The 24,529-nt window shown below is 50.9% G+C and overlaps 1 protein-coding gene across 2 annotated transcripts in view; it reads left to right on the top strand.

The window, feature by feature from the left end:
* The first annotated feature begins 1,500 nt into the window (after positions 1–1,500).
* Positions 1,501–24,529, top strand: part of LOC147109912 (uncharacterized) — a 41,464-nt gene continuing 18,435 nt past the window's right edge. The window contains exons 1-4 of one of the 2 annotated variants that reach the window (XM_086003937.1): positions 1,501–1,650; positions 19,953–20,062; positions 20,259–20,576; positions 22,620–22,934. In XM_086003937.1, coding sequence (XP_085860063.1) covers positions 20,011–20,062; positions 20,259–20,576; positions 22,620–22,934 — 685 coding nt within the window. In that variant the 5' untranslated portion in view covers positions 1,501–1,650; positions 19,953–20,010. Of the gene's footprint in view, positions 1,651–19,690; positions 20,063–20,258; positions 20,577–22,619; positions 22,935–24,529 lie in introns of those variants that run through there. The other variant, XM_086003938.1, reaches the window with a different exon arrangement.

Below are 24,529 nucleotides of genomic sequence, written 5' to 3'. Positions count from 1 at the left end.
CTAAGACTATGCCCCCTAGTTCTAGTTTCACCCATCATCTGGAACATCCTCCCTGCATCCACCCGATCCAACCCCTTCATAATCTTATATGTTTCAATAAGATCGCCTCTCATTCTTCTGAACTCCAATGAGTAGAGTCCCAATCTACTCAACCTCTCCTCATATGTCCATCCCCTCATCCCCGGGATTAATCGAGTGAACCTTCTTTGTACTGACTCGAGAGCAAGTATGTCCTTTCTTAAGTATGGACACCAAAACTGTATGCAGTATTCCAGGTGCGGTCTCACCAATACCTTGTACAACTGAAGCAATACCTCCCTATTTTTATATTCTATCCGCCTAGCAATGAAAGCCAACATTCCATTGGCCTTCTTAATCACTTGCTGCACCTGCATACTAACCTTTTGAGTTTCATGCACCAGGACCCCCAGATCCCTTTGTACTTCAGTACTTTCAAGTTTCTTGCCATTAAGATAATAACTTGCTCTACGATTTTTCCTGCCAAAGTGCATAACCTCACACTTTCCAGTATTGTATTCCATCTGCCAAATCTCTGCCCACTTACTTAGCCTGTCTATGTCCCCTTGCAGGTTTTTTATGTCCTCCTCACTCACTACTTTCCCTCCCATCTTAGTATCATCTGCAAACTTTGATGTGTTACACTCGGTCCCCTCCTCCAAATCGTTAATATAGATTGTAAAGAGTTGGGGACCCAGCACTGACTCATGGCTGATCCTCTATCTCAATACCATATTCCCGCACTCTCCCCATACCCCTTGGTGCCTTTTGTGTCTAGAAATCTATCTACTGTATCTCCTTCTTAAATATATTCAGTGACTTGGCCTCCACAGCCTTCTGTAGTAGAGAATTCCACAGGTTCACTACCCTCTGAGTGAAGAAATTTCTCCTCATCTCAGTCCTAGATGTCCTACCCCGTATCCTGAGACTGTGACCCCTCGTTCTAGACCCCCCCAGCCAGGGGAAACATCCTACCTGCATCCAGTCTGTCTAGCCCTGTCAGAATTATATATGTTTCAATGAGATCCCCTCATTCTTCTAACCTCTAGTGAATACAGGCCTAGTCGACCCAATCTCTCCTCATACGACAGTCCTACCATCCCAGGAATCAGTCTGGTGAACCTTCGCTGCACTCCCTCTATGACAAGTATATCCTTTCTTAGGTAAGGAGACCAAAACTGCACACAGTACTCCAGGTGTGGTCTCACCAAGGCCCTGTACAACTGTAGTAAAAAATCCTTGCTCCTATACTATCCTCTTGCAATGAAGGCCAACATACCATTTGCCTTCTTAACTGCTTGCTGCACCTGCATGTTTGCTTTCAGTGACTGAGTGTTCAAGGACACCCAGTTCCCTTTGTACATAAACATTTCCCAATCTATCGCTATTTAAATAATACTCATATTTCTGTTTTTCCTACCGAAGTGGATAACTTCACATTTATCCACACTTTCAGCACTTGCACTGCAGTGTCAGCCTAGATTTTTCTGCTCAAGCCTCCAGGAGCGGGACTTGAACCAATGACTTGCTGACGCAGAGGCGAGAGTGCTACCCACTGAGCCACGGCTGACACTGACACAACAGGGGCACCGGCGCATCTGACTGTAAAATTGCCCAAGATGACAACTACAGGTGAGGTTGTTGTCTGGTTACGGGTTACAAATTTCTTGCCCTCTGCAGAAAATCCTGTACTGGGAACTGGCAGAACTTTACCATCTATTCTTTCCTGAAAACTCACCTGTGGACCTACAGAAACAAGGAGCGGGCATTGTTCTTACCAACTGTCAGCTATTAACCCCAGCATGGGGGTTAACAGGGGATAAAGAGGAACTATTTCCTCTGGTGGGGAATCCAGGACAAGCGGGCACAATCTTAAAATTAGAACCAGGCCATACAGGAATGAAATCATGAAACATATTTTCACACAGATGGTAGTGGAAATATGGATATCTCTCCCACAAAAGGCTGTGGCTCCTGGGGGGTGGGAGGGAGGGAGGAAGGGACACAGGGAGAGAGAGAGAGGGAGAGCGAGATAGAGAGAGAGGGAGAGGGAGAGGGAGAGGGAAAGGGAAAGGGAAAGGGAGAGGGAAAGGGAGAGGGAAAGGGAGAGGGAAAGGGAGGGAGAGAGAGAGCGAGGGTGGGAGAGAGCGAGGGTGGGAGAGAGCGAGGGTGGGGAGAGAGAGGGAGACAGGCAGACAGACAGACAGACAGAGAGACAGACAGACAGAGACAGAAAGAAAGACTTGCATTTCTATAGCGCCTTTCACGACCACCGGACGTCTCAAAGTGCTTCACAGCCAATGAAGTACTTTTTGAAGTGGAGTCACTGTTGTAATGTGGGAAATGTGGCAGGTAAGTTGCACACAACAAGCTCCCACAAACAGCAATGTGATAATGGCCAGATAATCTGTTTTAGTGATGTTGGTTGAGGGATAAATATTGGCCAGGACACCGTGGAGAACCCCCCTGCTCTTCTTCGAAATAGTGGAATGGGATCTTTTACTTCCACCCGAGTGCGCAGACGGGTCCTCGGTTTAACGTCTCATCCGACAGTGCGGCGCTCCCTCAGTACTGCCCCTCCGACAGTGCGGCACTCCCTCAGTACTGCCCCTCCGACAGTGCGGCGCTCCCTCAGTACTGCACTGGGAGTGTCAGCCTAGATTTATGTGCTCAAGTCCCACAACCTTCTGACTCAGAGGTGAGTGTGCTACCCACTGAGCCACAGCTGAGAAGAGAGAAAGGAGTTGGTGTAGGGTTTGCATATTTACCATTAACCGTTGCATCATCGGGATAGATTACAAAATTCGCTCACTACTCATTATTACAAAGTACTTCCTAATCTGACTATCCGCCTGCCTTCCTCACTAAACGGGGAGGGACAAACACATTCCAGCTGCCCTCACTAGTACTGTCACTGGAACTTAGTGTATTGGTATCAAAACGCGGGGGGTGGGGAGAGGGAAAGAGACCGAGGTGATGTGTTAACTCACCACCTCAAACTACTCCTACAGTGACGTAACAACAGGCGTGGCTCACCCTGGTGTTGCAGGATTCAACATACTCTCCACAGTAACACACCCAACTCGGAAGAATTAAACCCACAATTGTATTTCAGGACGTCAACAATTCAAGTGGACAGAGTAAGAACATTTTAAATTCACGTGCCAGAAGTGACGCTATGCTAAAACTCTGATGACAAGAGGCCACATTTTAAAAACTGGTTTCGCCTCTCGTTGGATTCTGCTGCAACCGGGACAGCTCCCAGCAAGGGTGGGTGCAATGGGATGTCCCTGCTTCCACTAACTCACCGCTGCCCATTTTGTACCCATAGAAACATAGAAGATAGGAGCAGGAGTAGGCCATTCGGGCCCCTCGCGCCTGCTCCGCCATTCAATGAGATCATGGCTGATCATCCAAATTCAGTACCCTGTCCCTGCCTTCTCCCCACATCCCTTGATCCCTTTAGCCTTAAGAGATATATCTAACTCCTTCTTGCATATATTTAATGAATTGGCCTCCACTGCCTTCTGTGGTAGAGAATTCCACAGGTTCACCACTCTCTGGGTGAAGAAATTCCTCCTCATCTGTCCTATATGGCTTACCCCTTATCCTTAGACTGTGACCCCTGGTTCTGGGCTCCCCCACTATCGGGAACATCCTTCCTGCATCTATTCTGTCTAGTCCTGTTAGAATTTTATAAGTTTCAATGAGATCCCCTCATTCTTCTAAACTCCTGCGAGTATAAGCCCGATCGACCCAATCTCTCCTCATACGTCATTCCTGCCATCCCAGGTATCAGTCTGGTGAATCTTCGCTGCACTCCCTCCATGGCAAGAACATCCTTCCTCAGATAAGGTGACCAAAACTGCACACAATACTCAAGGTGTGGTCTCACCAAGGCCCTGTACAACTGCAGCAAGACATCCTTGCTCCTGTACTCGAATCCTCTCGCTATGAAGGTCAACATACCATTTGCCTTCTTAACCGCCTGCTCCAGCTGCATGCTTACCTTAAGTGACTGGTGCACAAGGACACCCAGGTCTCGTTGCATTTCACCTTCTCCCAATCTATTGCCGTTCAGATAATAATCTGCCTTCCTGTTTTTGCCACCAAAGTGGATAACCTCGCATTTATTCACATTATACTGCATCTGCCATGCTTCTGCCCAATCACTCAACCTGTCCAAATCATACTGGAGTTTCTCTGCAAGACCCTTGGGGCTTGGTTCATGTGACTTCTGGAGGCCCTGCTCAGCATCGCTATTTCCAACAGGCTAGCCTTGGATAAGAGTAACCCAGTACCACTGCTAAGAGCTACAACTGTACATCGCTAATGGAATGAGTGCGCAGTGCAGACGATAAATTCTGGGACAAAAGCAAAATTCTGCGGATTCTGGAAATCTGAAATGAAACCAGAAAATGCTGGAAATACTCAGCAGGTCAGGCTGCATCTGTGGAGAGAGAAACAGAGTTAACGTTTCAGGTCGATGACCCTTCGTCAGAACTGGAAAAAGCTGGAGATGGAACAGGTTTTTAAGCAAGTGTAGGGGCCGGGAAAGGGGGGAAGAGGGGAGGAAAGAACAAAAGGGAAGGTCTGTGATAGGGTGGAAGGCAGGAGAGATTAACAGACAAAAGGGATGATGGTGCGAGGGGAAAGGAGAGGTAATGGGACAAGTTAAGAAACAAAAGATGGCTCTAGACGAATTGTAAATGGCACTGGCAAAATGAAAGACAGCTGCCATGTGGGAGAGAGAAAAAACATTTAAATAAATGAGAAAAAAAAATAGGGGCAGTGGTTATGATCTGAAATTGTTAAACTCTATGTTGAGTCCAGAAGGCTGTAAAGTGCCTAATCGAAAGATGAGGTGCTGTTCCTCGAGCTTACGCTGAGCTTCATTGGAACAGTGTAAGAGGCCGAGGACGGTGAGGTCAGAGTGGGAGTGGAGCAGAGAATTAAAGTGACGGGTGACCGGAAGCTCGGGGTCACCCTTACGGACTGAACGGAGGTGTTCCGCAAAGCTGTCACCCAATCTACGTTTGGTCTCCCCAATGTAGAGGAGACCACATTGTGAGCAGCGAATACAGTATACTAGATTGCAAGAAGTACAAGTAAATCGCTGTTTCACCTGGAAGGAGTGTTTGGGGCCCTGGGCAGTGGGAAGGGTGGAGGTAAAAGGGTATGTGTTGCATACATTCTGGGAGGTCTGTTATCAGCAGGATAACTGAGATTAATAGCTTTAGTTTTGTAGGAATATCGAGGGACATGGATCGAAGGTGGACAGACTACAGGTTTTGAGGGCAATAGCAACTATGGCCATTACCCCAACCTCCCTGGTGATCTAAACATGGACCAGGAATGTTGCTGATGACAGGATAAGATTTCAAAGCTTGTTTGCTAGTTTATAATAATATAGGTTTTTTTTTGTTTGAACTCTCTTTACTCTTTAGGGTGAAAGATCAAGCAAGGCTTGAAACTTTTCTAATAATCGGTTTTATTAACATTAAAGTATAACAACTTTTACAGATAGAGATTGATACAACCTTTAGGTTAGTGATGCATCTCGAAATTCAGGATGGCCAGTCTTCTGCTTCGGGATATTAAGAAGTTAACGTTTGCTGATGTCCGCCCTGGTGAGCTTCTAGTCCATCATCGAGATCTCCTTCCAGGACTATCTTTCACTTTGGGATGGCAGCTCTTATACCATTCTCCTATACAAAAATAAGCGTTCCAGTAACATATCCCTCGCACTTCGCCACGGTTATGCAGACTGATAATACCAGAACAGCCCCTGGTGTTTACAATGGTGCCCCACAATCTTTCAAGGCCTCCTTTCCTTGTCTATAGCCTTCCAGACAGTCGGAATAACACTTTTCTAATTTGGCCAACATTCCCAGCATGTCGCCTGTGTTGAGTTAATGGCCCAGAACTTCGGGTCCCCACGGTGAGTACGCGCTGGGTACTCACCCGTAGGACCAACGAATGTGCCGGTTTCGTGCATGCACGGGAAACCGGAACTTCCAGTCCCCTGAAAGAAGAGGTTGACAGGTGGAACGCGTGTGCCGGAGAGGCAGCGCGTGCGCATCGAACTTACGTTGTTTTTGCAGGTTTCTCCGGGAGGGTAAGTCTCCAGCAGTTACACTTTTAGAAAGCAGGGGCAAGGCTTGCTTTTAACAAGGTAAGTGGTGAATTAATTAAAATTAAAACATTTTTTCCACAGGTTTATTATTTTTTAAATACTTTAAAGAAAGGTAAGTTTATTTTTAGCCCCATTAGAAAATGTAATTAATTTTTTCAAAAATTTAAATTATTGTTTAAAATAGTCATGTAATATAGTTATTTTAAAAATGTGATTTAAAATTTTTTTTTTTGAAGTTTTAGTGATGTTTTGGGGCTCATAGTATTTATAGGTTTGACAGCTCTTCCTGGCAAATTTATGAATGAAGCATTCCTTGCTACCATTGGCTCTCCATGGCCCACGTGATCCCAGGGGACGCTTCGAACTAACTGCGCCCCTGGGATACGCAAGCACTGCGCGCCGGCAGTTGGAGGAGGCCCAGGATTGGAATACCTCGCGGGCCCACAGCTCAACGGCCGGTGCGCTAGGTAAGTGCAGGTCGGAGGCTTACACCCGCGGGAAGCCCCCGACCCGAATTTCTGGGCCATTACTTTTAACCAAAACCTTTAGTAGCTAATGAATCCAGGTTTCTAGTTAATCTTTTAGTTTCCACTCCTTCATAGTAGGCATCCTTTCTTTCCTCAGACTGCAACAGAAAGAAAATGCAAGCCATTATCAATTTATTTTATTAATAAAAAAGTCACCCTCAAAAAACATTGCAGTAAAAATTCGGTTGCTTTGCGCCTCCCATTTAATGGGGCACAAAGCAACTAGCGCCCGGGCCTGGTACCGCAAGCGCCACCTGTGGAATTCAGCGGGAGGTTAGCGACGGCGCTAACTGGTAGCGTCACATGGCGCTGCGCTGCCGGCGATGACGTCATCGCCGTGTGCAGCACCTCGGCCGCGATCTTGGGAGTGCCCCCTGACTTACCGCTGGACACAATGTCCAACCGGGTAGGGGGGCCTACCTGCAGCCGGGGAGGCGCAATTTAAAGGTGAGGTGCGGGGCGGACATTTTTGTTGCTGGCCACCTGCCAGCACCTGCCTGCACTCCCGTCCCTGGCCTCCTGAACCGCTCCCTAAGAGCCAGGCACTTTTCTTGGGTGCCGGGCTCTTTTGCCAGCACTCCCAATCCCCGGGGGCCCTGCTGGACCCTGGGTCGCGCTGTGCAGGCCCCTCCCCTTTAAGAATGGAAGGCTTGCAATACCGCGGCACGTAGCGCCGCGATATTGACTCTTAGCGCCCCAACAGGGATGCAGGACGCTTCCAGTAGCGCCCCGCTTTCCTCTTGGGCGCATCCACTGAATTTCAGGCGCGGGGCGCGACGCGATCTTAGCACCCCAAATGGGGCACGACTCAATTTTTAGCCCAATATTCTCTCTACAAAATATCTAATTGTTGCTTGAACAGATCTTTACTGGCCACTTTGAAACAAGGTCAGTATAATTTCACAACTGCCTTCATTTTCGGCAGCAGAGTTCGAAGCCATGAGCAGTTTTGATCAAGTAAATAAGCAGAAGCTGTTTCCACTGTCAAGAGGGTTGGTAACCAGAGGATGTAAGATAATTGGCAAAAGAACCAGAGGGGAAATGAGAAGAATTTTGTTTTTTGTTTTTTTACAAAGCTCCGGAATGCACTGCCTGAAAGGGTGGCGGGAGCAGATTCAACAGTAACTTTAAAACGGGAATCAGATATATATTGGAAAAGCAAACCTTTGCAGGGGTATGGGGAATGAGCAAGGGAGTGGGGCTAATTGGATAGCTGTTTCAAAGAGATGGCACAAGCTTGCTGGGCTTAATTGCCTCCGTCTGTCCTTTCAGTGATGGGAGTACAAATTACAATAATAAACTGCAATACTTTGATAGTTAGAACAAAGAACTTGGTGACTTTCATGCCATCATATTCATATTTTTTGAAGAGCTGTTGCATTTGTTATGTAGGCAAAAGAAACATACAATTTTCACATAAGGTCCCAAAAAGCGACATATGAGATAAAGTTTTAAGTAATCTGTTTTTGGTGGTTAGTTAAAGGAGGTTTGCTAGCCAAGACACCAGACAAACTTTCTGCTCTTCTTCGAATAGTTCCTGCGATCTGTTACATTCACCCTGTGGCTACAACAGCAGGTCAGAGGCTGGGCATTCTATGGCGAGTGACTCATATTCTGACTCCCCAAAGCCTTTCCACCATCTACAAGGCACAAGTCAGGAGTGTGATGGAATACTCTCCACTTACCTGGGTGAGCACTTGCCTGGATGAGCGCAGCTGCAACAACACTCAAGAAACTCAACACCATCCAGGACAGAGCAGCCTGCTTGATTGGCATCCCATCCACCGTCTTAAACATTCACACCCTCCACCACTGCACACCGTGGCTGCAGTGTGTACCATCTACAAAATACACTGCAGCAACTCGCCAAGGCTTCTTCGACAGCACCTCCCAAACCCGCGTCTTCTATCACCTAGAAGGACAAGGGCTGCCGGCGCATGGGAACCATCACCTCCAAGTTACTCACCATCCTGACGTGGAAATATATCGCAGTTCCTTCATAGTCGCTGGGTCAAAATCCTGAAACTCCCTCCCTAACAGCACTGTGGGAGTACCTTCACCACACGGACTGCAGCGGTTCAAGAAGGCGGCTCACCACCACCTTCTCAAGGGCAACTAGGGATGGGCAATAAATGCTGGCCTTGTCAGCGACGCCCACATCCCATGAATGACCAATGAAAAAAGGACCTTGACCAGTTTCCTGGCCTGAGTGCGCAATAATTTGATCACATGACTGAAGCTTAAAGGATTATTCATTGTGACAGAGCGGACCAAGAGACGGACAGTGGGCCTGCTACCTGCCAATCACATTCTGAGTCAGACTTACATTCGCTGTCCTGTTATGCTTGCTGCAAATTCATGATGGCTGCAGCATTGTGACTAAACACTTTCCATATGACTGTGTGTGGAAGGTGGCATCGTCAGAACAGATACGATGGAGATGGAGAAACTGGGGGAGCTGAATAGAACCATAGAAACATAGAAGATAGGAGCAGGAGTAGGCCATTCGGCCCTTCGAGCCTGCTCTGCCATTCGATGCGATCATGGCTGATCATCCAAATTCAGTAGCTTGTCCCTGCTTTCTCCCCCTTGATCCCTTTAGCCTTAAGAAATATATCCAACTCCTTCTTGAATATATTTAAGGAATTAACCTCTACTGCCTTCTGTGGTAGAGAATTCCACAGGTTCACCACTCTCTGGGTGAAGAAATTCCTCCTTATCTCTGTCCTAAATGGCCTACCCCTTATCCTTAGACTGTGACCCCTGGTTCTGGACTCCCCCACCATCGGGAACAGCCTTCCTGCATCTAGTCTGTCCAGTCCTGTCAGAATTTTATAAGTTTCAATGAGATCTCCTCTCATTCTTCTAAACTCCAGCGAGTACAAGCCCAATCGCCCCAATCTCTCCTCATACGTCATTCCTGCCATCCCAGGTATCAGCCTGGTGAATCTTTGCTGAACTCCCTCCATGGCAAGAGCATCCTTCCTCAGATAAGGCAACCAAAACTGCACACAATACTCCAGATGTGGTCTCACCAAGGCCCTCTACAACTGCAGCAAGACATCCTTGTTCCTGTACTCGAACCCTCTCGCTACAAAGGCCAACAAACCATTTGCCTTCTTAACCGCCTGCTGCACCTGCATGCTTACCTTCAGCGACTGGTGCACAAGGACACCCAGGGCTCGTTGCACTTCCCCTTCTCCCAATCTATTGCTATTCAGATAATGATCTGCCTTCCTGTTTTTGACACCAAAGTGGATAACCTCGCATTTATGCACGTTATATTGCATCTGCCATGCTTCTGCCCAATCACCCAACCTGTCCAAATCATCCTGGAGTTTCTCAGCATCCTCCTCACAGCACACACGCCCACCCAGCTTTGTGTCGTCTGCAAACTTGGAGATATTACATCTAGTTCCCTTGTCTAGATCATTAACCCTTACAGGAAGCGGGGTGGAAGACCGGAGAAGCAGCGGACCTGCGCGGGAGCAGCCCGAGGCGGGAGAGCTTAAAGGCTTAAAAGGGAGCAGTCAGAGGCACCGAGGCCCACAGCCCCGAGACCGGAGAAGCAGCGGACCTGCGCGGGAGCAGCCCGAGGCGGGAGAGCTTAAAGGCTTAAAAGGGAGCAGTCAGAGGCACCGAGGCCCACAGCCCCGAGACCGGAGAAGCAGCGGACCTGCGCGGGAGCAGCCCGAGGCGGGAGAGCTTAAAGGCTTAAAAGGGAGCAGTCAGAGGCACCGAGGCCCACAGCCCCGAGACCGGAGAAGCAGCGGACCTGCGCGGGAGCAGCCCGAGGCGGGAGAGCTTAAAGGCTTAAAAGGGAGCAGTCAGAGGCACCAAGGCCCACAGCCCCGAGACCGGAGAAGCAGCGGACCTGCGCGGGAGCAGCCCGAGGCGGGAGAGCTTAAAGGCTTAAAAGGGAGCAGTCAGAGGCACCGAGGCCCACAGCCCCGAGACCGGAGAAGCAGCGGACCTGCGCGGGAGCAGCCCGAGGCGGGAGAGCTTAAAGGCTTAAAAGGGAGCAGTCAGAGGCACCGAGGCCCACAGCCCCGAGACCGGAGAAGCAGCGGACCTGCGCGGGAGCAGCCCGAGGCGGGAGAGCTTAAAGGCTTAAAAGGGAGCAGTCAGAGGCACCAAGGCATACCAATCCAGGTTCCAGGAGAGAGGTAAAAAGTAATCCAAGTGTGACGTCACCAGGGAGCAGGTAAGTGATTGGTTGGTGAGTATTTCTCTCTTTTCAATACAAGCTTGAATTCTGTGGTGTTAAATTTCTGTGGTGTAGTGGGGACAGTTGGTAAATAAAGCGCCCTAGAGTATACCTGTAACAGGGGTATTGAATAAATTTTTAAATTAATTAAAGGAGTAAGTCATGGCAGGAGAGTTCAGACCCGTGTTCTGCTCCTTTTGCTCCATGTGGGAAGTCAGGGATGCTGCCAGTGTCCCTGACGACCATGTGTGCGGGAAATGCATCCAGCTGCAACTACTTGTAGACCGCATTGCGGCGCTTGAGCTGCGGGTGGATGAATTTTGGAGCATGCGCGATGCTGAGAGGGTCGTGGATAGCACGTTTAACGAGTTGTTCACGCCTCAGGGTAGGGCAGCACAGAGGGTGACCATCAGGCGGAGCAACAAAGGCAGGCAGGTAGTGCAGGGACCCCCTGCGGACATCCCCCTTTCAAACAGGTATACCAAGTTGGATACTGTTGAGGGGGATGACTCACCAGGGGAAGGCAGCAGCAGCCAGCTTCCTGGCACCAGGGACGCTTCTGCTGCTCAGGAAGGGGGGAAAAAGAGTGGGAGAGCAATAGTGGTAGGGGATTCTATCGTAAGGGGAACAGATAGGCGTTTCTGTGGCCGCAAACGTGACTCCAGGATGGTTTGTTGCCTCCCTGGGGCCAGGGTCAGGGATGTCACTGAGCGGCTACAGGGCATTCTTAAGGGGGAGGGTGAGCAGGCAGAGGTCGTGGTCCACATTGGGAACAACGACATAGGTAGGAAGGGGGATGAGGTCCTGCATCAAGAATTTAGGGAGCTAGGTAACAGATTAAAGAGCAGGACCTCAAAGGTTGTAATCTCTGGATTACTCCCAGTGCCACGTGCTAGTGAGTATAGGAATGGGAGGATAGAGCAGATGAATGTGTGGCTAAAGAGTTGGTGTAGGGGGGAGGGTTTTACTTTCCTGGATCACTGGGCCTGCTTCTGGGAAAGGTGGGACTTGTACAAGTCGGACGGGTTGCACCTGAACCAGAGCGGGACAAATATCCTTGCGGGGAGGTTTGCTAGCACTGTTGGGGGGGGTTTAAACTAACTTGGCAGGGGGATGGGATACAGAGGGGAGCTGAAATAGGGGGTGATGTGCTGCCAATTATAGAGAAAAAAACAAGTCAGCTTGGTGGACAGGGCAAATATATAAGGGCAAGGCTGGATGGCATCTATTTTAATGCAAGGAGTCTTGCAAATAAGGTGGATGAACTGAAGGTGTTGATAAACACATGGGAGTACGATATTGTTGCTATCACGGAGACGTGGTTGAGGGAGGGGCAGGACTGGCAGCTCAATATTCCGGGGTACAGAATCTTCAGGCGAGACAGAGGGGGAGGTATAAGAGGTGGGGGTGTCGCAATATTAATTAAGAAGTCAATTACTGCAGTAAGGAGGGATGATATATTAGCAGGTTCCTCTAATGAGGCCATATGGGTGGAGCTTAAAAACAAAAAGGGGGCAAGCATTTCGATGGGAGTGTACTATAGGCCTCCAGTCAGGGGGAGATAGAGGAACAGATATGTAGGCAAATCTCAGAGAAATGTGCAAATAATAGGGTAATAATAATGGGGGATTTCAACTTCCCCAATATTAACTGGGATAGTCAGAGTGTGAAAGGCTCAGAGGGTGTAGAATTCTTAAAGTGCATCCAGGAGAGCTTTTTGAGCCAGCATGTAGAAAGTCCTACAAGAGAGGGGGCGGTACTGGACCTAATTCTAGGGAATGTGGCCGGCCAAGTGGAAAAAGTGCTAGTAGGTGAGCACTTTGGTGACAGTGACCATAATATGGTAAGATTTAAGGTGGTCATGGAAAAGGACAGGGATGGGCCGGAAATAAAGGTTCTAAATTGGGGGAAGGCCGATTTTAATAGGATAAGGCAGGATCTGGCCAAAATGGACTGGGATCAGCTACTTGTAGGAAAATCCGCATCAGAGCAATGGGAGGCTTTCAGAGGGGAGATTGAGATCATACAATGGCAACATGTTCCCGTAAAGGTCAAGGGTGGTTCCAAAAACCACAGGGAACCTTGGATGTCAGGGGATATACAAGAATGGATTAGGAAAAAAAGGAGGGCTTTTGGCAGATACAAAAGGATAAAGACGGAGGAAGCCCTAGAGGAGTACAAAAAGTGCAGGGGGATACTTAAAAAAGAAATTAGGAGATCAAGGAGGGGCCATGAAATAACACTGGCGAGCAAAATAAAGGAAAATCCTAAGATGTTTTATAAGTATATTAAGGGTAAGAGGATAACTAGCGAAAAAATAGGGCCCATTAGGGACAAAAGTGGCAATCTGTGTGTGGAGCCGGAAGATGTAGGAGGGGTTCTAAATGAATTTTTTGCATCTGTTTTCACTATGGAGAAGGACGATGTAGACATAGAAATAGGGCGGGGGGACTGTGATATGCTTGAACATATTCACATCGAGAGGGAGGAGGTATTGGCGGTTTTAGCTGGCCTAAAAATGGATAAATCCCCAGGCCCGGATGAAATGTATCCCAGGCTGCTGTGTGAGGCAAAGGAAGAGATTGCGGGGGCTCTAACACATATATTCAGGACCTCTCTGGCCACAGGGGATGTGCCAGAGGACTGGAGAGCCGCTAATGTAGTACCATTATTCAAGAAGGGAAGTAGGGAAAAACCGGGGAACTACAGGCCAGTGAGCCTAACATCAGTGGTAGGAAAATTATTGGAAAAAATTCTGAGGACAAAATTTGTCTCCACTTGGAGAGGCAAGGATTAATCAGGGATAGTCAACATGGCTTTGTCAAGGGAAGATCATGTCTGACGAATTTGATTGAGTTTTTTGAGGGGGTGACTAGGTGTGTGGATGAGGGTAACGCAGTGGATGTGGTATATATGGGTTTCAGTAAGGCCTTCGATAAAGTCCCGCACAGGAGACTGGTCAAGAAGGTAAGAGCCCATGGAATCCAGGGTGCCTTGGCACATTGGATACAAAACTGGCTTAGTGACAGAAGGCAGAGGGTGATGGTCGAAGGTTGTTTTTGTGACTGGAAGCCTGTGGCCAGTGGGGTACCACAGGGATCGGTGCTGGGTCCCTTGCTGTTTGTGGTCTACATTAATGACTTGGATATGAATGTAAAAGGTATGATCAGTAAGTTCGCGGATGATACAAAAATTGGTAGGGTGGTAAATAGCGAGGAGGGTAGCCTCAGTCTGCAGGACGATATAGGTGGGTTGGTCAGATGGGCGGAACAGTGGCAAATGGAATTTAACCCGGAAAAGTGCGAGGTGATGCACTTTGGGGGGACTAACAAGGCAAGGGAATACACAATGAATGGTAAGACCCTAGGCAAGACGGAGGGTCAGAGGGATCTGGGTGTGCAAGTACACAGATCCCTGAAGGCGGCGGAACAGGTGGATAAGGTGGTAAAAAAGGCATATGGGATACTTGCCTTCATTAGCCGAGGCATTGAATATAAGAGCAAGGAGGTTATGATGGAACTGTATAAAACACTGGTTAGGCCACAGCTGGAATACTGTGTGCAGTTCTGGTCGCCACACTACAGGAAGGATGTGATCGCGTTGGAGAGGGTGCAGAGGAGGTTCACCAGGATGTTGCCGGGGCTGGAGCGCTTCAGCTATGAAGAGAGACTGGGCAGATTGGGTTTGTTTTCCTTGGAGCAGAGGAGGCTGAGGGGGGACATGATTGAGGTGTACAAAATTATGAGGGGCATAGATAGGATGGATGCTGAGGAGCTTTTTCCCTTAGTAGAGGGGTCAATAACTAGGGGGCAGAGATTCAAGGTAAAGGGCGAGAGGTTTAAAGGGGATTTGAGAAAGAACTTTTTCACCCAGAGGGTGGTTGGAGTCTGGAACTCACTGCCTGAAAGGTTTGTGGAGGCAGGAACCCTCACAACATTTAAGAAGCATTTGGATGAGCACTTGAAATGCCATAGCATACAAGGCTACGGACCAAATGCTGGAATATGGGATTAGATCAGGCAGGGCTTGATGGCCGGCGCGGACACGATGGGCCGAAGGGCCTCTATCCGCGCTGTATAACTCTATGACTCTATGGGCTAGATTTTCAGTTGATAGCGCCAGCAGTTAGTGCCTTAAGAGAAGTGATTTTCGGGCGCTATGCGTGTAGCGCCCGTGCGCAGCGCAGTTTGCGCCCTGCCCCAAATTAAGTTGCCCGTTAGCGCCGGCGCAAAGTTTAGCGCCCGCCCAAAGTTTAGCGCCCGCCCGGATGCGCGCGCAGAAAATGACGTCACATCCTCGTGCAACACCCTTTGTGCGCCCCGATTCCAAACTTCAGTCGGACCGCCCCATTGTGCGGCTGGCGGCCGCAGCGTTTGGAAAAAGGAACGCAACACAACCAGCGCGGGCCCCGGGGGGCGCAAATTAAAGGGGACGTGCTCTCCAGTATAAAGGCCAGCCTTTTTTCAGAAAACACTCTTGTGCAACGCATTTCCGGAGACACAAGGAGGATAGCTAACTGGTTTCAAGCAGCAAGAGCTCAGGTATTTTTGGACTCAGGCCAGAGTGCTGCAAGTGGCCTTTTGGAAATGTGAGTGTTTGCCAGGATTTGATGGGGGTTGCATGGGGTGCCAACGCGGAGCTGCAGCTCCATGTCCGTAGGGCTCGCAGACGCATTGTGAGAGGGGCAGCCCTGGCTAGAGGCAGAGGGGGCTACAGGTGTCGGCCACGTAGGCCTTACCCAGTCAGGCTATACCGCCAGCAGCGCTCCTACCTAAACATGAGTGCCGCGCGATGTGTTAAAAGGCTCCGATTCCGAAAGGAGGTGATTGCAGAGATCTGCCACCTGCTTCGCCGAGATCTGCGGCCAAAGCTCAGGTGCAGGACGTCTCTGTCGGTGGAAGTGAAGGTGACGGTGGCATTGAACTTCTATGCCACCGGCTCCTTCCAATACGCTGCTGGGGACATAGCAAACATCTCCCAGTACGGCGCGCATCGCTGCATCCGCCAGGTGACCGAAGCACTGTTCAGAAGGAGAAGCCAATTCATCTCCTTCCCCATGGCCCTGGAGAGCCAGCATCAGCGCGCATTGGGATTTTCCAGACTCGGGGAATTCCCCTTGGTGCAGGGCGCCATTGACTGTACGCATTTGGCTTTGCGGGCCCCTCTGGAGCATGGCGAGCAGTATCGCAACAGGAAGGGCTACCATTCTCTGAATGTGCAGCTGGTCTGTGACCACAAGCAGCGCATCATGGCAGTCAATGCCAGCTTCCCAGGCAGCAGCCACGATGCCTTTATCCTGCGGCAGAGTACTGTGCATGACATGTTCCAGGCACAGCCTCCCCCAAGAGGATGGCTACTCGGGGACAAAGGCTATCCTTTGTGCACCTGGCTCATGACCCCGCTCCGCGCGCCCAGGACCGCTGCTGAAGAGGCCTACAACGAGAGCCATCAAACCACCCGCAACATCATCGAGCTAACTATTGGGGTCCTCAAGCAGCGGTTCCGCTGCCTTGATCGCTCCGGAGGAGCTCTCCAGTATTCGCTGGACCGCGTCTCCCAATTTGTGGTGGTTTGCTGCATGCTACACAACCTGGCTATCCGCAGGACTCAGGCACTGCCACCTGACGTTGGACCAGCACCTCAGGAGGAGGAGCAGGAGGAGCATGAGGAGGAGGAGGAGGAGGAGCAGGAGTACGTTCCCAGGAGGGAGCGACCAGGGCCAAGGGCCGCACGACGCCACCTTATTACACGGTACTTCTAAGCCCCCTGTCAGGGAATGGCCAGGGGCCATGAGGGAAGATGAATGCAGCCGCTCCGCAACCCCTCAGCCGGCGAAGCCAACAAACACTAAGAAGAACAACCATGGAGACTGCATGAATAAAGATAATTTTTTATTACACAAAAATGAAAAGCCCTTCCCACATGAATCCCCAAAAACAATAAACGGGCCCCACAAAAAGCCCAACAAACGACTCACTCCCACAAACTGGGGAGGAGTCACTCCACCTTTCTTCAAACTGGGCCTCAACGTCGGCCTAACGCAAAAAATAAGCCCTCCAACAACACAACCATGGGCAAAATAAAGATGGCCACCGCCATATAAAAGGAAAGCTGGCCACACCCTCTACTGAGTGGCCCGCGAGGGCGAGACCTTGCCCAGCCTTTTGCCTCCCCTGCCCGGCCTGCTGCTCCTTCGCAAGCTCTGCCCACTGGCTGCTGCGAGGCTGGGGGAAGGTGCCTGAGGCTCAGATGCCCTTCCGCCAGATGCCGCTGGGGGGCGGCCTACACGGCGTTTGGGCCTCGAGGGGCCGTCTGCTGAGTGGCGCACCTAAGCCTGGCCACCATCAGCTGCAGCCGCTTGCCCTTGACGCCCCAGTGGGGGAATGGCGGCGACGGATGGCGCAATGTGGGCCAGCTGGCGTCTGGGATGCGCTGGCTGGTGCTGTGGCGCGGTGGCACTCGGCCGGGCCCGCACTGCAGGATCCGCAACAATCAACCGAGGGGCGGCTTGCTGGGATGGTCCAGCGCGGCGGCTGCCCTGGCGATGCCTGCCTGAGACAGCGCGTGTGGCAGCAGTGAGTGCCCCTGTTGTCCTGGTGTGCGCGCGCATCACATCCGCCAGGGTCTTGACGGCATCAGTCAGCATGCGGCCACTCGCGGCAGTTGCTGCCCCGAACTCGCGCACACTGGTCGCCAGCGACTCGATGGCCTCAGGCATGCGCCCCACCACGCTCATGAGCTCCGTGTGGCGCCGGTCCGAATCCTCGGCCATCTTATCCAGCTTCCGCACCTCCTCCGAGGTGAAGGTGTCCGGACTGGAGTCGCGACTCTCCTGCTGGGGAGGAGGGGGCCGAACTAAGGGACCCTTGCCACGTTGGTGGCGGCGAGTGTGCCGATCAGCAGCACTCCCCTCTGATCCTTCCCCCCTTTGGGGGGAAGGCCGCGGGCCACGCGCACGGCTCCTGGGTGGCTGGACGCCACTGGTCCCAGAAGCTGCATTGCCCTGCGACAGTTCCTCCAGGCACTCGTCCAGTGAGGAGGTGTGAAGCACTTCCTCCTCTCCTGCGGGACGTGACTGTTCCCCCGATGGTCCGGCTTGCTCCTCCTCCTCCTCCTGGTCGGAGGTGCTGTCACTGGCAGCTTCAGGGTCCTGGTCGTCACCAGCTGAAAGCAGGAATGCACAAGAGTAGCTTCAGAGTGAGGAGACGGCGTCAGCGAGGGAGTTAGGACTGGTGGCATTCAGCGCATTGGTGGGACAGTGGCAAAGGAGGTAGCTCGGATGGGCCAGTGCGACGCGAGAGGGCCAAAAGGCGAGGTCCTTACCATTGCCGGGCAGTGGAGGGTCGGATACTCCGCACGCTGTGGGGACGATCACACGGGCTCCCATGAGCACACACACGCGCTCCTCCAGCCGAGTGAGCTTCTGCAGCTTGGCGCGGCCACCCCTGGCACGGGCCTGGCGATTAAAGGCTACTTTAGCCTGCAAAAGAAAGGACGGGCTGTAAGTGCGCAGTGTAGCCCTGATGTAGTGTGCACTGCCTCCCATGGTGGAATAGCTTGGACAGAGTGAAGCCCTGATGTAGTGTGCACAGCCTCCCATGGTGGAATAGCTTGGCCAAAGTGTAGAGTGCCGAATGGCCATTTGATGCTCATGACTGTCCCAATGCTGCTGGCTGAGGGCTGGCCAATAGGACTTTCAGCTCCCTTTGCCCATCATGTCAGGTGTACATGCAAGAATGAGGAGGAGACTGGATAGGCTACTCACCTTGACAATCCTGGTCAGGTCGTTGTATTTTTTACGACATTGTTTGTGGGTCCTGGGGGCATCGCCGGTGAACGTCACCCTCTGGGCGATCTGCTTCCAGGCTTTGGTGTAGTCGTGGTGGGTTGGATTCCTCCCACTCTCTGGGAACAAGATCTTGCGCCTCACCTCCAGAGCTGTGACCATTATGTCCAGATCACCCTCTGAGAAGCGCAGGGCACGCTGACGGGCCTTCTCTGACGTTGCCATGACTCCCTGGGGCTGAGCAGCAGTGTTGAGGCCTCTTTGCAAGGCTGCAGTGTGCAGGGCGTGGCAGCAGACCAATTCGTCCCTTCCCCCTTTAAGAGCTGGTCGGCGCCACGGGGTCTGCTGTCAGTCCAAAAATGACCGCACCCGCGCTGCGCCCCGCCTGGGCGCTATCCCTCTGGACCGCCGGCTTAGTGCCTAAAGAGAGTAGTGGAATGCCTCTTTTAGCGCTCCACCAACCTCTTAGGGCGAAGCCACTGAATTCCCGGCAACGGGGCGCTACTTTGGGGCGGGCGCTAACTTCGGGCGGGCGCTAAGGTTAGCGCCCCAAAACTGCCTATACTGAAAATCTAGCCCTATGACTCTATAATCAAGGGAGCATTGGGAGCTGGTGGGCTTGTTGTAGGCACTGCTGGACAGCCTATTCTCAGAAATGGAGATACACGGGTGGAGGAAGGGAAGAGTCATAAATGGACCAGGCCAAGGTAAGGGAAGGTCGAAGTTGAAAGCAAAGTTGATTCAGGTTTCCAGTTCGGGACGAAAGCAGGAAGCGACACTGACACAAGTCATCGAAGTACAGGGGGAAAAGAAAGTCAGGGATGTGACCCGAGTAGGAGTGGACCAAAGCCTGTTCTGTCTATCCCACAAATGGGCAGGCATAGCTCGGACCAGCGTTTCCATTAACTGCACAGCGGGGTCTGGTGGCCCTGCGCAGGTCGCTCACCGGCTTTTAAATAGGAGAAAGGCGCGCCTGCGCGAAAATTTAAACGGGTCACGCAGCCAGTTAAAGTGACTGCGCACGGAGAAAAAAAATAGAGGGAACACTGGCTAGGGCCCAAATAGGTTCCCATGGAAACCTCTTTTATTGGGAGGAAGTGAGTGGAATCAAAGGAAAAGTTGCCCGGTAATAAGGAGAAAGTGCTTTCTGCGGAAATAAGAGAACAATGGGACTGGAAGGGACTGCACTCTGCTGTTTGGCAGGGCTTGAAATGGGTGTTTACAAGATGTGACCGGCAGCCAACAGTCAGCTGTTTTCGCTTTTCCTTCACTGCTCAGGTGACCTGCACTGAAGGAAGAACTGAGCAGCAACTAGAGCAGAAACGGTTCTGTCGGGATGAAGAGCGCCCGAACCACTGCGTTTGCAGTCTACTTACTGATATCCGTGGGTGAGAGTCACTTTCTTATAGCCGCGCCAGCACAGAAACAAATAGCAAACCTACAATATTAAATCGGGGCAGTTTTTAAAGTTTGCAAAAAAATCGTCTCAATGAAAGAATACAGATTACGCCTATATGAGTAAAATAGGAGTTGGCCCCGAAATTGATCTCTTGCTAAACTTTTACTTACTGCAATTATTTCCAGTCGAGTCGCAGCCCTTCAGCGTCCTAGTGAGAAACAAGGTGATGAATGCCACAGCCGGCGATGCTGTTACCCTGTCGGTGAGACCCTCCTCGCCCGTGGTAAGCGGCTTCTGGAAGTTCGGCACCGCCTCCATCGTCATTTGGACGGTCGAGCCGCCCGACCTCAATATCGCGTACACCAAACGCAACGTGGAGCTGCTGTTCAACACCTCGCTCCTGATGCGCTCAGTGGCGCTTGCGGACAGTGGAGAGTACCGCGTTACCATGGACTCACCCGCCGGCAAAGAAGCGACTGCAAGGATCACTTTGAATGTATTTCGTAAGTACAGTGACGCTTGTGATCAGCAACAATCAGTATTTAATAAGTGAGGGCTCAGTGGCTCACAACACTATGCTTACGTTTCATGATAGACTCAGGTTTGAAGGCAGCTCACTCAAGAACAATTACTTGCATTTATATAGCGCCTTTAACGTAGTAAAACGTCCCAAGGCGCTTCAAAGGAGCATAATCAAATAAAACTTGACTCCTTAAGGGGCTACTAGGGCAGATGACCACAAGCTTGGTCAAAGAGGTAGGTTTTAAGGAGCGTTTGAAAGGAGGAAAGAGAGGTAATGAGGCAGAGAGGTTAAGGGAGGGAATTCCAGAGCTTAGGGCCCAGGCAACTGAAAGCACGGCCACCGGTGGTGAAGCGATTAAAATCGGGGGTGCTCAAGAGGCCAGAATTAGAGGAGTGCAGATATCTCGGAGGGTTGTGGGGCTGAAGGTGATTTCAGAGGTAGGAAGGGGCGAGACCTTGGAGGGATTTGAAAAGAAGAATGAGAATTTTAAAATCATAGAAACATATAAGATAGGAGCAGGAGTAGGCCATTCGGCCCCTCGAGCCTGCTCCACCATTCAATGCGATCATGGCTGATCATCCAAATTCAGTACCCTGTCCCTGCCTTCTCCCCATATCCCTTGATCCCTTTAGCCTTAAGAAACATATATAACTCCTTCTTGAACATATTTAATGAACTGGCCTCCACTGCTTTCTGTAGTAGAGAATTCCACAGGTTCACCACTCTCTGGGTGAAGAAATTCCTCCTCATCTTTGTCCTAAATGGCTTACTCCTTTATCCTTAGACTGTGACCCCTGGTTCTGGACTCCCTGGCCATCAGGAACATCCTTCCTGCATCTAGTCTGTCTAGTCCTGTTAGAATTTTATAAGTTTCAATGAGATCCCCTCTCATTCTTCTAAACTCTAGCGAATATAAGCTCAATCGACCGAATCTCTCCTCATACGTCATTTCTGCCATCCCAGGTATCAGTCTGGTGATTCTTCGCTGCACTCACTCCATGGCAAGAACATCCTTCCTCAGATAAGGCGACCAAAACTGCACACAATACTCAAGGTGTGGTCTCACCAAGGCCCTGTACAACTGCAGCAAGACATTCTTGCTCCTGTACTTGAATCCTCTCGCTATGAAGGCCAACATACCATTGCCTTCTTAACCACCTGCTGCACCTGCATACTTACCTTCTGCAACTGAAATCGAGGCATTGCTTAAGGGGAGCCAATGTAGGTCAGCGAGAACAGCGATAGGGCACAGGCAGCCGAGTTGTGGATGGCCTCAAGTTTACTGAGGGTAGAATGTGGGAGGCCAGCCAGGAGTGCTTTGGAATAGTCAAGCCTAGAGGTAACAAAGGCACGGATGATGGCTTCAGCAGAGGATGAGCTGAGGCAGGGGCGGAGCCGGGCGATATTACGAGGTGAAAATAGGCGGTATTAGTGATGGCGTGGATATGTGGTCGGAAGCTCATTTCAGGGTTGCGAACAGTCTGATTCAGCCTCGGACAGTCGCAATGAGAGGGCTGGAGTCGGTGGCTAGGGAACGGAGTTTGTGGCAGGGACCAAAGACGATGGCGTTGATCTTCCCAATATTAAATTACTCGGGTTAGATGGCGCCTAAATTTAATTTGTTTTTATACATAAATGAGGTTCTGAAATGCAGCCAACTCAACTCAAAGGGCAACCTTCAGCTGAACTAGTTTGCTCGCTTACCAACCAAAAACACCCTGCAAAGCAACAACGTTTCAAGGAAATCTAATCGAAGGTAGCGTTCTTGGGAGCTGGGCAATGCTGGCTCGTCCGAAAGACGGCACCTCCGACAGTGCAGCGCCCCCTCAGTACTGCACTGGAGTATCAGCTGAGATTGCGTGCGCTAGCCCCTGGAGTGGGGCTTGAACTCACAACCTTCAGACTCCGAGGCGAGAGTGCTATCCACTGCACCGTGGCCGACACCTCATGGGTTAGGCCAATGAATAAATCTAAATATCACTTCAGTTAACTCAAGTTTTGCACTAACTTGTTTTTCTCCAAGCTAAGCCCGCACCTTTCACCATCTCCGCCGAAAGCAGCGAGGTCAACGCAACCGCCGGAGACTCCGTTGTCCTGTCAGTGACCCCTTCGGAAGAGGTGAGCAATGGGAGCTGGCAGTTCAGTGGGAAGGATGTCGCTCGGTGGATGGGTACATTTCCAGAGATCAGCGCTGATTACAGAAGGCGGGCAGCAATATTCGGCATGGCTTCTCTTCAGTTGAAGTCAGTGAGTGTTTCAGACACTGGAGAGTACAGTGTCACTATGACTACGGCCTCTGGTAGCACACGGACAGCAAAGATCTACCTGAATGTGTTCAGTAAGTTGACCGCACTTTCCAAAAGACTTTTAAAATCCTTCAAGGAGGAAAGATTCAGTTCATTTGCGCCTCCCGCACGCAAAGCAACTAGCGCCCGGGGCACGGCGATGTTTGCGCCGCTCGTGAAATTGATGACATTTTGCGGCGGCGTTAAACATTACCGCCACGATCTCCTGCACCCGCAGATCGTGACGTCAGTTCAGCGTGCAACGGCCCGGACCGGATATTGAGTCGCGCCCCCTGCTTTTCCGCCTGCCGCTAGCAAGGACAGGTAGAGGGGAACGTTTTGCAGTCGGGAAGGGGCTGTCCTCAGGAGTTTTGGCCCTCCGCACCACTTTTGAGGTTCCTAAGCGCTGATCTCTTTCCCTGGGCCTATCAATTAGTGTTTCCAACACAATTGCTTGCGAGGTCTCTCCAGGCCGAGATTCAAGGCTGCAATGAGCAGGGTGTGGCTGGCAAGCAACATGGACCCTCCCCTTTAAGAACTGGCCGGCGCCAGTGTGTCTGTGTTCCATTGCTGACTGACAGCACGAGCTTCGCCAGCGCTCTGAGGTAGCGCCTCGCTCCTCGGCGTTAGCACCTTAAGAGAGGTGTGTAGCACCTGATTTAGCGCTCCAATCATCTCCAGGGGCGATAGAGGCCAAGTTTGCAGTCGGAGGCGATAATTAGCGCCGGGCGCTAAACTTTGCGCCGATAATAGGGCCCCAAACAGGGCGATACCGAATTTCTCCCCCTTTGGAAATTTGCTGTGACTTTAATTTTATTCGGAAAACTAACCCCGAAACCATTACAGGCTAGAAATCTGAAGTCGTACCAAGTCCTGTTTTAGCCATAGTCACCGGTGTCTCCTGAACATTGTCTTCTACCCAAGCCACAAACTCTGTATCCTAGGCAATGACTCCATCCCCCTCCCTGGCCACTGTCTGAGGCTGAACCAAACTGTTCGCAACCTCGGCGTCCTATTTGACCCTGAGCTGAGCTTCCGACCCATATCCTCTCCATCACCAAGACCGCCTACTTCCATCTCTGTAAGATCGCCCGTCTCCACACCCTCCTCTGTGCCTTTATTACCTCCAGATTAGACTGCTCTCCTGGCCGGCCTCCAACCTCCCACCCTCCGTAAACATGAGTACCTCCAAATCTCTACCACCCTGGTCCTAACTCGCACCAAGTCCCGTCTCCCCATCACCCCCATGCTTGCTGACCTACATTGCTTCCCGGTCTGACAACGCCTCGATTTTAAAACTCACCTTGTTTTCAAATCCCTCCCTAGCTCTGTAACCTCCTCCAGCCCAACAAGCTTCCGACATTGCTTTGCTCCTCCAATGCTGGCCTCTTGGTGGCCGTGCCTTTAACTGCCTGGGCCCCGAGCTGTGGGATTCCCTGCCTAAACCTCTCCGCCTCTCTCTCCTCCTTTAACACGCTCCTTAACACCGACCTCTTGGATCAAGCTTTTGGTCATCTGTCCTAATATCCCCTGATGTGGCTCGCTGTCAAATCTTGTCCGAAAAGGCTCCTGTGAAGCATGCTAGGATGCTTTCCTATGGTATTGGCGCTATATAGCAAAAAAATGTACAGGAAACTCTTTTTTGCTC

This window comes from Somniosus microcephalus, chromosome 12, assembly GCF_052327205.1.
Source record: "Somniosus microcephalus isolate GS21.2 chromosome 12, FLI_Smic_1.0, whole genome shotgun sequence".
Lineage (NCBI taxonomy): Eukaryota > Metazoa > Chordata > Chondrichthyes > Squaliformes > Somniosidae > Somniosus > Somniosus microcephalus.
Note: the sequence above shows the minus strand (reverse complement) of the source record. Positions and strands in the feature narration are given on the sequence as shown.